Source organism: Anabrus simplex, chromosome 1 (assembly GCF_040414725.1).
Source record: "Anabrus simplex isolate iqAnaSimp1 chromosome 1, ASM4041472v1, whole genome shotgun sequence".
Taxonomy (NCBI): Eukaryota; Metazoa; Arthropoda; class Insecta; order Orthoptera; family Tettigoniidae; genus Anabrus; species Anabrus simplex.
The window spans coordinates 676,463,873-676,476,711 of NC_090265.1; the positions used below are offsets into that span (position 1 = coordinate 676,463,873).

Consider the following 12,839-nt stretch of genomic DNA (forward strand, 5'->3'; position numbering starts at 1 on the left):
GCACTTTTCATTCTCCTCACACAGAAGTGTTATGGTGCTCATGTTAAAACACAGCTGAAAGAAGCATTGTCCACTAAACTTTTCAATCCAGAATTAGCTGCGTGGAACTTGTGTTTCTTCGGATTCAGGTTCTACTTTTTCTAATTTAGTTTTCTGCTCAGTGGTTCAGGCTCCTGATCTTCCTCACTATCTTCAGTCGAATCATCGAAGTAGGTCGACCTTTTAGATGACTGAAGTGGTAACTAGAGTAGAAAATATGCCTGAAGTGGAAGGTGTGATTGAAGTCATTCCATCACCAAAATCTGATGACATGACTATGATCATCATCATCATCATCATCTTCAAAGTCACTACCCAGTATGAGAGCAAGAGCTTCTTCCACAGTATATCTTTCCTGTCATCAGGCTTTTCACAATTTCAAAGCGATTGAAAGCTAAGTCGAGAGGCACAAGCACGTCAGCACAGGGGAGCAACTAGGTGCGAAGTGAGTAGCATACCAGACACCTTGCTTTCATCTTCGAACTGGTTACTCATGCCATCTGGTGATCATAGCCATAAATATAGACTCCCAAGACAGCCGCGAGAGACCTCCAAGGCCAAACTTCCACAGCAGTCTATCGTAGTGAAACGGAAAACAGCCGGAAGACACGCGACTTCTACAGCAGTTGACTGGCTACGAGGCATGGTTTCAGCACGACTGCTACAGCAGTCCACCGGGTGCGCGACACAGCTCTCTCTCTCTCTCTCTCTCTCTCTCCTCTCACTCAACTGCTACACCAGTCAACCGGAGTGAAAGGGTTAACTGAAAACGTGTTTCAGAGGAATGCTCATTTTTCAATTTGTTGTTCTCTACTCTTATATTTGGTAATTGTTATAATATTTGGGTACTTTGAAGGGACAATGAGATTTTTTTTTTTTTAGAGACAAGCCTTGGCTCATTTTTAACAGTACTAGGCTTCTATTATACTAGGACACTGGTGGCGGCACTGGTGGTGCTGAAGGTGTCGCCAATGCTGGAGTTCACTAGACATTGGTGGCGCCACCAGAAATCATGCATAGATCCATTTCAAAAGATGTCAACAAGGGAGGACCTACTTATGCTAGTTCTGCTTATAACGTGATTTTGTTGAGTTCTAAATAAAACACCATTCTAAAAATATATGTATTCAGAACTGAAATTCACTGCTCTCAAGTCAGGATGCTGTTTGCAAAATTAAATATTCTTAAAATGTTCTTGTCAGCATCATCCTCAAAATCGGGTGAGAGATACACCATAATTTCGTTCCACACATTTATTTTGGCATTTCTATCACTGTACTAGTCAGTTGCATTGTTCCAGATTACTAGGTATTTTTCAACTTGGGCTATTAAGTCTGTATTCACTTGCTTATCAGTTAAATTAGCAAATTCTGTCCATCTTATCCCCAGCACTACTCTTCTTCATAACGTAACCCTTAGCCATTATGAGCACAATATCGAACAGAGAACAGCTTGGGTGGAACTGATTGAGGAAAAAGCAGGTATGAAGGGAGGAATGGATCACAACCAGGTGTTGCCACCAGTATCCTAGTATGATAGGCTACATTTGAAGCAATGCCCAGCGGGTGTCCCGATCGGTTGCTGGGCTTGTCCACCAGCCGGAGACCAGTGTCTGGTGGTGCCATCAATGTCCTTAATAAAATAAACTCCATATAACCCAGTGCCCGCCTCAACTGGTGTCGCCGCCAGTGTCCTAGTGTAATAGGGGCTTTAGACCTCACAGGGATGTGACAGTTTCCATTGTCAGTGTTCAACAGCTTGTGAAGTACAACATGTTTTAATGGAGAGACTAAAACAGGACTGTCTAAGTATGATGTATTTCCTGTGAACGGATATAGTCTCATCTGTATCGTACAGCCACGACATAGCCTTGCCTGATGAGGAGTGGCGTATGGTTGTCCCAAGTAATGCACCTTGAAACATTAGGGAACCACTACCTTGCTGCATGTGCAAGAATGTAAAGCCTGACCAGATTGTCTCCAAGCACGTTGCTGGATGGCAAGAAACAAGGCTTAAGCAACACTCATCGGAGAAAAGGATTTCACAGAATACTGAAGATACCTTTCAGCTTAATCGTGGGCTCATTTGTTCCGTGCTCTGTGGCATCTTAAGTTTGATAGCCGGGCTGTGTCGAGAGCGAAGTTGTGGTTCGTGCAACCTGTTTCTCACAGTTTGAGTTGAAACACGGCAGTTTGTGGCTGCTTGAAGATCCTTATTCAGCATGATGGCATTGCATTCATGGTACTTGTGAATTGAAATTTGAAGGTAACCATTGACTGCAGTCATAGCGTTCGGATGACCTGTGCAAGGCAATTCATCAACAGTTCCTGTCTCCCCGTATTGCTTCCATGTTTGAACCACATCACATTGATTATGGCCCACGCGCCAAGCAACTGCTCTGTTGACCATTCTTCTCGACCTACTGTTCTTATGCGTTCACGTTCACATGTTGACATTGCACGTTGTGCTATCCTAGATGCTCACTTTACTGCTGAGAATGCACCTCTGTTTCAACACAAGTGCTACAACTTCAACTGAAATACTGCTTCCAATTTGAGCGTAGTGTTTTGCCTGTGGTTCGAAGTAGGTGCAATTCTATGTTTACAAGCACCATAAGGGTCATCTTACTAGTGTGCGGAGGACAGGCCAACATAGCAGGGCAGTTAAGTGACACAGGGGTGACAAAACTTTTTTTGTGTGTGTGTATATTTAAATCCTTTGATGTCATAAAGTTTTTATGCATGTTTGTAAATCTGTACAGGCAATAATTTCTTTTAATTTCCTTTTTGCTTTGTGTAGAAAATATGGAATATTTCTTTATGCATGTATCGTGTGGGGTAGAGATTTTTTTCTCTAACTAACTAAGTTACTAACAAAGATTTGATGATTTGGCATTTCATCTTTCAGTCGCTACTGATCTGCATTTAGGGCAGTTGCCCAGGTGGCAGATTCCCTATTTGTTGTTTTCCTAGCCTTTTCTTAAATTATTGCAAAGAAATTGGACATTTATTGAACATCTCCCTTGGTAAGTTCCAATCCCTAAGTCCCCTTCCTATAAACAAATATTTGCCCCAATTTGTCCTTTTGAATTCCAGCTTTATCTTCATATTGTGATCTTTCCTACTTTTAGAGACACCACTCACTTATTCTTCTATTGATATCATTCCACGCCATCTCTCCTGACAGCTTGGAACATACCACTTAGTCGAGCAGCTCGCCTCCTTTCTCCCAAGTCTTCCCAGCCCAAACTTTGCAACATTTTTGTAATGCTACTCTTCTGTCAGAAATCGCCCAGAACACATCGAGCTGCTTTCCTTTGGATCTTTTCCAGTTCTTGAATCAGGTAATCCTGGTGGGGGTCCCATACGCTGGAACCATATTCTAGTTGGGGTCTTACCAGAGAATTTTATGCCCTCTCCTTTACATCCTTACTTTCAACCCCTAAATACCTTCATAACCATGTGCAGAGATCTGTACCCTTTATTTACAATCGTATTTGTGTGATTACCCCAATGAAGATCATTCCTTATCTTAACGTCTAGGTACTACAATGAGACCTAAAAGGAACTTTCACTCCAACGCAGTCATTAAAACCGAGAGGACTTTTCCTATTTGTGAAACTCACAACCTGACTTTTAACCCCATTTATCATCATACCATTGCCTACTGTCCATCTCAGAATATTATCAAGGTCATTTTGCAGTTGCTCTCGATGCCCGATTTATTCTACAAAGTCTACATTTAAGAGATTTACACATCCCTGATATCTCTTGATTAGCAGGAAGAAACCATGCTATTTTGTATTGAGCTGAAGTTTGTAATTTGATTTCAGTACGTGGCACTAAAGTGGTTAAGGACTAATTGTACCTTATGTATTCTTGAAAATGAAACTGGATAATGACGTGGCTAAACCATCCTCTTGCGGGTGGACGGATAGAATACATCCACTGTATCCCCTGCCTGTCTTAATGCAGTGGCTTCCTTCTTGGGAGCATGGGTTGGCTATCATGGGTCCCGTAGTTTAGCATGGCATGGTTTCCATTTACTTGTGTCAGGCTCCTTGCTGTCATCATTCCTGTCCAACCTCCCGTGGTCAACTGTTGTCTTTTTGGATCCCAACAGTTTAGGTTTGCGCGGCCTAGGGGGGAGATGGTTTAGTTTTCACGCCTTTCTTCACTTTCTTTTGCTGATACCTTCATACTTCAAAGTGCCAGATTTAATTCTTCCGTTTTCCTTCCGGTTGTCAAGAGAGAACGGTTGCCTGGTTATCCTTCGTCTTAAAACAGTTATCACCACCACCATTTGTGTGAAAGATCACATCTATATGAAGAAATGCTGCCTCATCATTATATTCCTGGTCTTTAAAATTACACTTTGTAATACATTAAGTACCGGGCGAGTTGGCCGTGCGCGTAGAGGCGCGCGGCTGTGAGCTTGCATCCGGGAGATAGTAGGTTCGAATCCCACTATCGGCGGCCCTGAAGATGGTTTTCCGTGGTTTCCCATTTTCACACCAGGCAAATGCTGGGGCTGTACCTTAATTAAGGCCACGGCCGCTTCCTTCCAACTCCTAGCCCTTTCCTAACCCATCGTCGCCATAAGACCTATCTGTGTCGGTGCGACGTAAAGCCCCTAGCAAAAAAAAAAAAAAAAAAAAGTAATACATTAAGTAACGAAAGAAATCGTGCACCAAGAAGGAATTGTCAATTTTCTGCAAACCTTGGCATACAGTTGCATCTTGATTAGGTAGTCAAATAAGTAGCGTAGTAACGTGGTTAGTTGAATGGCCTTGCCACCAGAGGCCATGAACCTGCTCTCATCTGTGGCTCACACAGGCTACTAGAACGTAGTAGACTGTTACCGGTTGCACAAACATCGTCAACCGTTCAGCATGCCTCTACAATGTAGTCGAAGAGAATTTACCCAGTTAAGAGTTTGAGAGGGAGCACATTATTATTGTAATGTGAGAGGCTGTGTGGTATCAATGAATTGCCAGTCTTGCATGCCATTCTGACCAGACTGTTGGACGTGTTGGGACCAGTGGATGCGCGAAGGTGTGCACACATGGTGACTGGGTTCAGGACGCCTTTGACTACCCTCGAAGCTCAAACATATCCGATTGTTCTATTAGGGTCAGGTAGCACCATCATTTTGGATCTCTGTGTCAGCCTGAACCATTACTAGGCGCTTTGCTGAAGGGAATTTAGTTTCGCAGCATCCATTACGTGTCCTGCCGTTGTCACCCCACCCACCTTTGCCTTAGTTTGCATTGGTGCCTGGAACGAGAAACCTGGATCTCTACAGACTAGAACCAGGTTGTCTTTAGTGATTAATCCAGATTCTGTTTGTCCTCTGACAAGTCAGGTTTGTGTCTGGAGACTTTGTGGTGCATGCCTCAGTCCTGGGTGTAGCGTGAAACTGTCCCTTAGCATTATTGTGGGGATGGAGGCAGCAATATAACAGTCAACAACGGGGTGGTGAAACGTGCAAGGACATCCTTTACCCACATGTTGCCACTCATGGCAAGAGTTCCAAGCAGTCTACTCCAGCAGGAATAGACTCGGCTGCACACAGCGAGTGTGTTGCAGGAATGCCTCCGCATCATAGTCGCACTGCTGTGGCCTGCCCTAAATTCATATTTTTTCACCAATCGAACATGCCTGATACCACCTGGGAGGCCAAATTTTGCATCCTAGTAATTTACCAAGATCTAGAAAATCAGTTGCTCAAATATCGGCAGATATGTGTCTCAGGATAAGTTACGTAACCTATGTGCCTCAATGACTGCCTGTATCTAAGCTAGAGGTGAACAAACAGGGTTTGAGCCTCAATGCAGGTGGTCAGTGTTCCACAATAATAGTTGTGTTGTAAACAAGATAAGGTTTACAAGAACAAAACTTATTTGCTTCACACAGAATTCTACAGTATGTACAGGAATAAAACATAAAATTGTCTTGAAGCGAAGTAGATGATTAATCTTGAGAGAGTTTCTGTTTCTATACACTATGTACACTCTGAATGTATTTACACTCACTGCTATCTTGAAAAGATAGTTCTTGGGAAAGATATAGTTCGTGATAGTTGAAAACTATCATTTGCACTAGCATAGATTAGCTAAGAGAGTTCCTTCTAACTTGAAGTGTCTGAGTTCATAAGCTTGTACTAAATGAAAGCTATGTTCACAATTAGAGAATCTAATGTGTGTGTCGGAGCTTGAGTGAGCTTGGGGATGTGTGGCATACACCATCGGGGCTCGACATGGATGAAGGAACGGGAAAGTGGAGTAGTGACCTGAGGTGAAACCTCATACTACCAGAATTCCGTCCACCTGGTCGAGACACATTTTTAAGAGGAGTAGCCTCCGTGTTCGACGTTCAGTGTATTCTGGAGCAGGACACTGGGGAGAATCCTAATGAGTGACAGACAGGGAGCTCCTTATATACTGCACACGACGTAACAGACATGCGCACTGAAGACTGCGCGTCGAGTCTCGAATGATCCACGCTTGCGTGCGGCTGGCTGGCGCTGAGCGAAGAGAGCGGAGGACACACAACAATTTCGTTCTAATATTGTCATAATTTACGAACATCAATGTAGGGTTTCATGTAATTCTTAAAATTCTTACAATTCCTTCTTGGTGCACTTTTTTGTGTGTGTACATTCTTGGTGCGTGCTAATACAGATTATTTTATCAGGGTTTTGTTGCTCGACCTGGGAAGAATCCTGATGGTTCATTAAATCTTATGAACTGGGAATGTGCCATTCCAGGGAAAAAGGGGGTAAGTTACTCTTGATTGTTTTTACTTTATATGTAGAAGGTAATGTCATTGATGATAGACAACCTCCTGAGTGACAACAGAATATTACGAGAGAATAAAGAACTATTGTATAAGTAATAACGATTTCAGGAAACTATTGCAATTTTGAAGTAATTTATATTTCTAGTGTTTTTTTAAACAATATACTTTGCTCCTCTTATTTTTAAAGCTATTTATCAAATATTAGAAATGCCTCGCAGGAGGTTGTCGAATTTGCAAAATTCCACATTCGTTGTCTATTATCCCAGAGTCCAGTAATATTAGATATGTTTGGAAACACATTTAGGTTTATTTGAACAAATGTTATTGCAAACATGTTCCCTAGAAAATGCTACCAATACTGATATATTTATTTGCGTAATGGACACACCCAAATTTTCCCTTTAAATTTTTGGAAAAATAAATTCCCTGCTTAACACATTGCGGACCGGTCCCGAGAAAACTCGTGCATGCCTGGCCGAACGTTGCGGACCGGTCCCGAGTTATCTCGTGTTAGCAGCAGACTGAAGTTTAGTGCTATCTTTTGATATATACCGGAACTATTTGGAGGTCAAGGGTGCTAGAACTCTTATGTATGGTTCTACACAATCGATAGTCACATTTCTTTTTGATTATTCTTCATATCATAGCTTTTCTTTGCATTTCGTGACAACATGTTTACAAAGTTTGAAGAGCCATGCAAGATGGCAGCGCTCAGGGATCGCACGTGTTTAGACAGGGATGAAATTATTCGCGTATTATGTGCTGATACAGGCTGAGAATGCCGAAGTGATGCTGAATATTTAGAGTTTGATGATGAAATACATTCTAACGGAAACGTTTCAAGTGATGACGAGTAGATATCCTTATCTTCAAGGTATGGAACTCACGTGGCGCAGGACGAGTCTCATAATTGTGTTACGGGTGTAAATATTCTAAATATTGTAAATAATATAGTGTTTTCTGACAACTAGGTTATGGACAACAGTAAACCAAGGCTAGAGGATTTTGAACGTGCTCCTGATATAAAGGTATGGCCTAATGAACCTGGAAACGTAGGACAAGTATCAGTACTTATGTTTGAGAGGACTTTTTCATTACGTAGCTGAGCAGACAAACTTATACTATGAGCAGAATTCACATTCTCATAACGTATCGCGTAAAACCCAAAGTGGACTAATGTCCCTAGGAGGGAAATTAAAAAATTGTTTTGTGTATATTGATAGGGCAGGTTAAGAAACCATATCTGAAAGATTACTGGCCAACCGATCCCCTAATAGAAAACCATATATTTCGGAAAACTATGAGCCGAAATAGATTTCAGCAAATACTTACCTAACTGCATTTCAACTACTAATCAGGAATATCTCCAGGATAAAACACAGTAGTCCTTCAAAGGCTAGTGAAGTTTTGGCAGTTTATTTGAATGCATGCACTCCAGTTTGGAGGTAGTTAGAAAGTGGCCGGGAACATGGCTGTGCATGGGGTGAAGGGCACCCGGTCCGCAATGTGTTAATGGACACATTTTATTTTCATTAGCAATTAATTTAGTAATATTTTAAATCTTGAAACTGCATACATTCTGATATGCAGTAAAACTAATGGAGATCAAGCTGCAGACTCGGTTATGCTGACTGCATAATACACATTCCAAACTATTATTTTCTATATCATCTTTGTAAAGGGGATGACAATGTGCAGTAATTTCAGTGTGTGTGTGTGGTGTTTTTGATGGTGATGAGAAGTGGACGTAGTAGTAGTGTTCATATTCAAGTTTTTAAACAATGTATTACCCAGATAACTACTTGGAGATGGGCCTACCATGGTACATTTCCCAACCGTATACAGGAAATATGTAATTATTTGCATGGTTAAAATGCCTTTCTGGTGTAGTGGTTAGCGCGATTAGCTGCCACGCCTGAGGCCCGGGTTCAATTCCTGGCTCTGCCACCTAATTTGATAAGTGGTACGAGGGCTGGAACGGGGTCCACTCAGCCTCGGGAGGTCAACCAAGTAGAGGTGGGTTCAGTTCCTACCTCAGCCATCCTTGAAGTGGTTTCCTACTTCTCCAGGCAATTGCCGGGATGGTACCTAACTTTACTGGGCGAGTTGGCTGTGCGGTTAGGAGCGCGCAGCTGTGAGCTTGCATCCGGGAGATAGTGGGTTCTAACCCCACTGTCGGCAGCCCTGAAAATGGTTTTCTGTGGTTTCCCATTTTCACACCAGGCTGTACCTTACGGCCACAGCCGCTTCCTTCCCACTCCTAGACCTTTCCTATCACATCGTCGACATAAGACCTATCTGTGTCGGTGCGACGTAAAGCGACTAGAAAAGAAAAGGTACCTAACTTATGGCCACGGCCGCTTCCTTCCCTCTTTCTTGTCTATCCCTTCCAATCTTACCATCCCCCCATAAGGCCCCTGTTCAGCATAGCAGGTGAGGCTGCCTGGACGAGGTACTGGTCCTCCTCACCAGCTGTATCCCTCCAACTCAGTCTCACGCTTCAGGACACTGACCTTGAGGCAGTAGAGGTGGGATCCCTCGCTGAGCCAGAGGGAAAAACCAACCCTGGAGGGTAAACAGATTAGGTAAGAAAGAAAGAAAGAAAGAAAGAAAGAAAGAAAGCCTATGAATTAAGAATCTAGTGTGAAATATTTCTGCTTTTGAGGATTTTAAGTGAGGTTGGAAAAATTCAGCTATTTACATTTTTTACATAAATCTGTCTTACGGCTGGGGGTTACCCAAAAATTTGTGTACCGTGATGCGACAAAATGTGTGATGGTGTAACCATAGCAACCGTGCAAGCTGTCTTATGGGTGGGTGCCATCTTGAAATTAGCAGCCATTGGTGGATAGCAATGACCAGGAGACATATTTATGATTTAATTTTCGCAAAGGTAAAAGTGGTTTATTTTTCCTCGGCATGTGTGGGTTTTACATTGTGTATGTACGGATATATCAAAATTTGTACGTACCTTTTCAGATGATGAGCAAAGAATATTAAATGGTGTGGAAAACATGAGTAAACAAATGTGAAAATATTTGCACTGGGGCCTGCAGAAGTATTGATCAAATTATTATTGTGGGTAATGGTGCTAAGCTTAGAATGGGGCAGAATATATGAACACTAAAATAACACAAGGCAAGTCCAAAACAAAAGTAATGGAGTGCAGTCGAACGAAGGCAGGTGATGCAGGAAATATTAAATTAGGAAATGAAGTCTTAAAGGAAGTAAATGCACATTGTCTCTTGGGTAGTAAAATAACTATGGCAGAAGTAAGGAAGACATAAAATGCAGATTAGCACAAGCAAGGAAGAGCTTTCTTAAGAAATTTGCTCACTTCAAACATTGATATAGGAATTAATGTTTTTGAAGACTTTCGCGTGGAGCGTGCTTTTATATGGAAGTGAAACAGGGACGATAACTAGCTCAGAAAGAAAGAGAATAGAACCTTTTGAAATGTGGTGTTACAGAAGAATGCTGAAGGTGAGATGGATAGTTCGGATCACAAATGAAGAGATACTGAATCGATTTGGCGAGAGGAGATCGATTTGGCTAAATTTGACAAGAAGAAATAGAATGATAGGACACATCTTGTTCAGTTGGTTTTTGAAGGAAGTATAGGTGGTAAGAACGGTAGGGGTAGACCAAGGTATGAATATGACAGGCAGATTAGAGCCTATGTAGCATGCAATAGTTACGTAGAAATGAAAAGGTTAGCACAGGATAGGGTGGCATGGAGGCTGCATCAAACCAGTCTATCGACTGATAACTCGGACAACAGATCACTCTTTCAAACAAATGTAATATTGAACTTTTAGTTGAAGCCTTGTATTTCAGACCAGTGGTTTATTAAACATTGTTTTCTGTTCACACTCTTCGACCATATTCACCTGTGTGCGAGAGAATGACTTCGGCCACCATCGTGAATGTGACAAAACTTCGGCATTAGTTCGGACCTTCGGAGTGACTATTCGAAGGTTGCGAGATACAACATTCATGCCACCTCTATGCACTTAAAGAAGTGGATGCCCGTCCACTTCTTAAACGATTTTTTGTCTTTATTAGGCAATTTCATGACTATCCACAACTAGTCTATCACAAGACAAATGTACCACATCATACCACAAGACATGTAATCAAAACAGGAGATAGATTTTGCCAACATGGGTTGTGTATCCTGCAATTGTTGGAAAGGTAATGGTGCTTGACAGCTTAGAATGGGGTAGAATACATGAACACTAAGAATAAAATAACACAAGGCACTTGCCTTCAAAATAAACAATCTTACTCAAGCAAGCAAAAACGTGGAAAACGAACTGAGCACCATTTAAGAAATTCAAAAGAGGTGGGGAATTTACAGGTTGACTGCCATTATGGGTGTATGCCATGCTAAGCTACTTAAATGACTACCTGTATTAAATTTTATGAAATGGTTAAATGAAAGTACCGTATTTGCGCAAATAATCCCCACACCCTAATTTTAGGAAGGATAATTTTGAAAAAATGAAATGAACTAAGTCCTTCCAACGAAAGGGTAACATAGGCATAAAACATTTCATATAACTCCAAGAGTTTACGTGAATGTGAAGATGATGGATATAGCTACTTTGCCTGAACATATTTGAGATTATAAAAATACATTATCACTGCTATAAAATATATTTGCCATGAAAATTAGCAAGTAGGCTTTCTTGCGTGACAGGTATTTAGTTCATCTGAACTTGCAATTGGCTCGATTTGCTGTAGATGGGAAGATTCTTTGTCTCTTTCATCACTAGAACCCTGTTTCTAAATTAATCACAAAATCACAAATTCGTCACACTCCACATCTAAAACACCTCTCACCCGCGATCTCTTTTTATTCGGAGAGTAACAGGACCCGTGGTAGATAATTCTTTTCTTGCAATGCAAACACTTGAATCACACACACCTGCAAACTCGTTTGTTAGTTTTGCGATACAGTAAAACCTCTTTAATTCGAAGTCGTAGGGACGCAAAATCGGACTTCGGATTATGCGATTTCAATTTAACTGCCAACTCGGAATTCAGAAATGCTAACCCTTGCTGCATCACAAAATATTCTAAGACCCGTTACTGCATGCAATTAACAGTGATTCACATTTTAAACCTTTCAAATGCCATGAAAAAACCTATTTCCAAAATGTATCCAACGAGGTGCATTTTCATTATTCAAATAAAGCACTTGGATAAATCACTGGCACAAACAAGTGCCTTATTTTTTGGATTACTGTACTGTTTGCATTTTTAGATGCCTTGTACTTCATACCTGCCACTTCCCCGATTTAGGCAGGAGACTCCCGATTTTCAACAGTGTTTCCTGCCTCTCGGTTATTCTATTATTTCTCCCGATTTTAGCTTATTTTGTGCTGAACTTAAAAACATTTGTTTTCAAATCCTGCCATTTTAGCCTTTTTATGCCAGTGGCCGGAAGTCCTTCGCTCATTGATTGCTTTCAAAAAAATATTTCCGTTTATTAATGCGAGAAATATGTGAGATGTTTATTGAAACCTATATATCGCAACACGTATATCGATCGTCAGTCTCTCATTCTTGCGTGCTATGTTCTTGTTCGCTCACATCAGTCTAGTCGATTCTGGAGACTAGTCGCTAGATATGCAGTCTCTTTTAGTTATTTACTGACAGAATTTCAATGACAACGACTAGTGACTTTTCTAAAGATTTTAGGAGCCATTTGGAGACAATTCTGACTGATTTTAATTTATCTCAATATAAATAAAATAAGTGTCTGTACATTGCTCAAAATTTAAAAAGAATGATATTTCTGTACCGGTTGTGACCATAGTAACAAGGAGAAATGCGCATTTTAATTTTCTGTAATGTATGTACGCACATCACGAGAAAATGGCTGAAGAGAATTTAATGAAAATTGGTATATAAAGTCGGGGAATGAGTCTCTACAATCTAGGCCATAAATAATTGTTCATGCTGAGTGAAATGGTAGCTTAGGGGAAAACCTAA

General features: G+C 41.2%; 1 protein-coding gene across 1 annotated transcript in view; it reads left to right on the forward strand.

Moving 5' to 3' along the window:
- The window catches only part of lwr (lesswright), a 56,842-nt gene that overhangs the window by 17,544 nt on the left and 26,459 nt on the right, over positions 1 to 12,839 (forward strand). Inside the window, exon 3 of the mRNA XM_067135887.2 lies at positions 6,735 to 6,818. Coding sequence (XP_066991988.1) covers positions 6,735 to 6,818 — 84 coding nt within the window. The remainder of the gene's footprint in view (positions 1 to 6,734; positions 6,819 to 12,839) is intronic.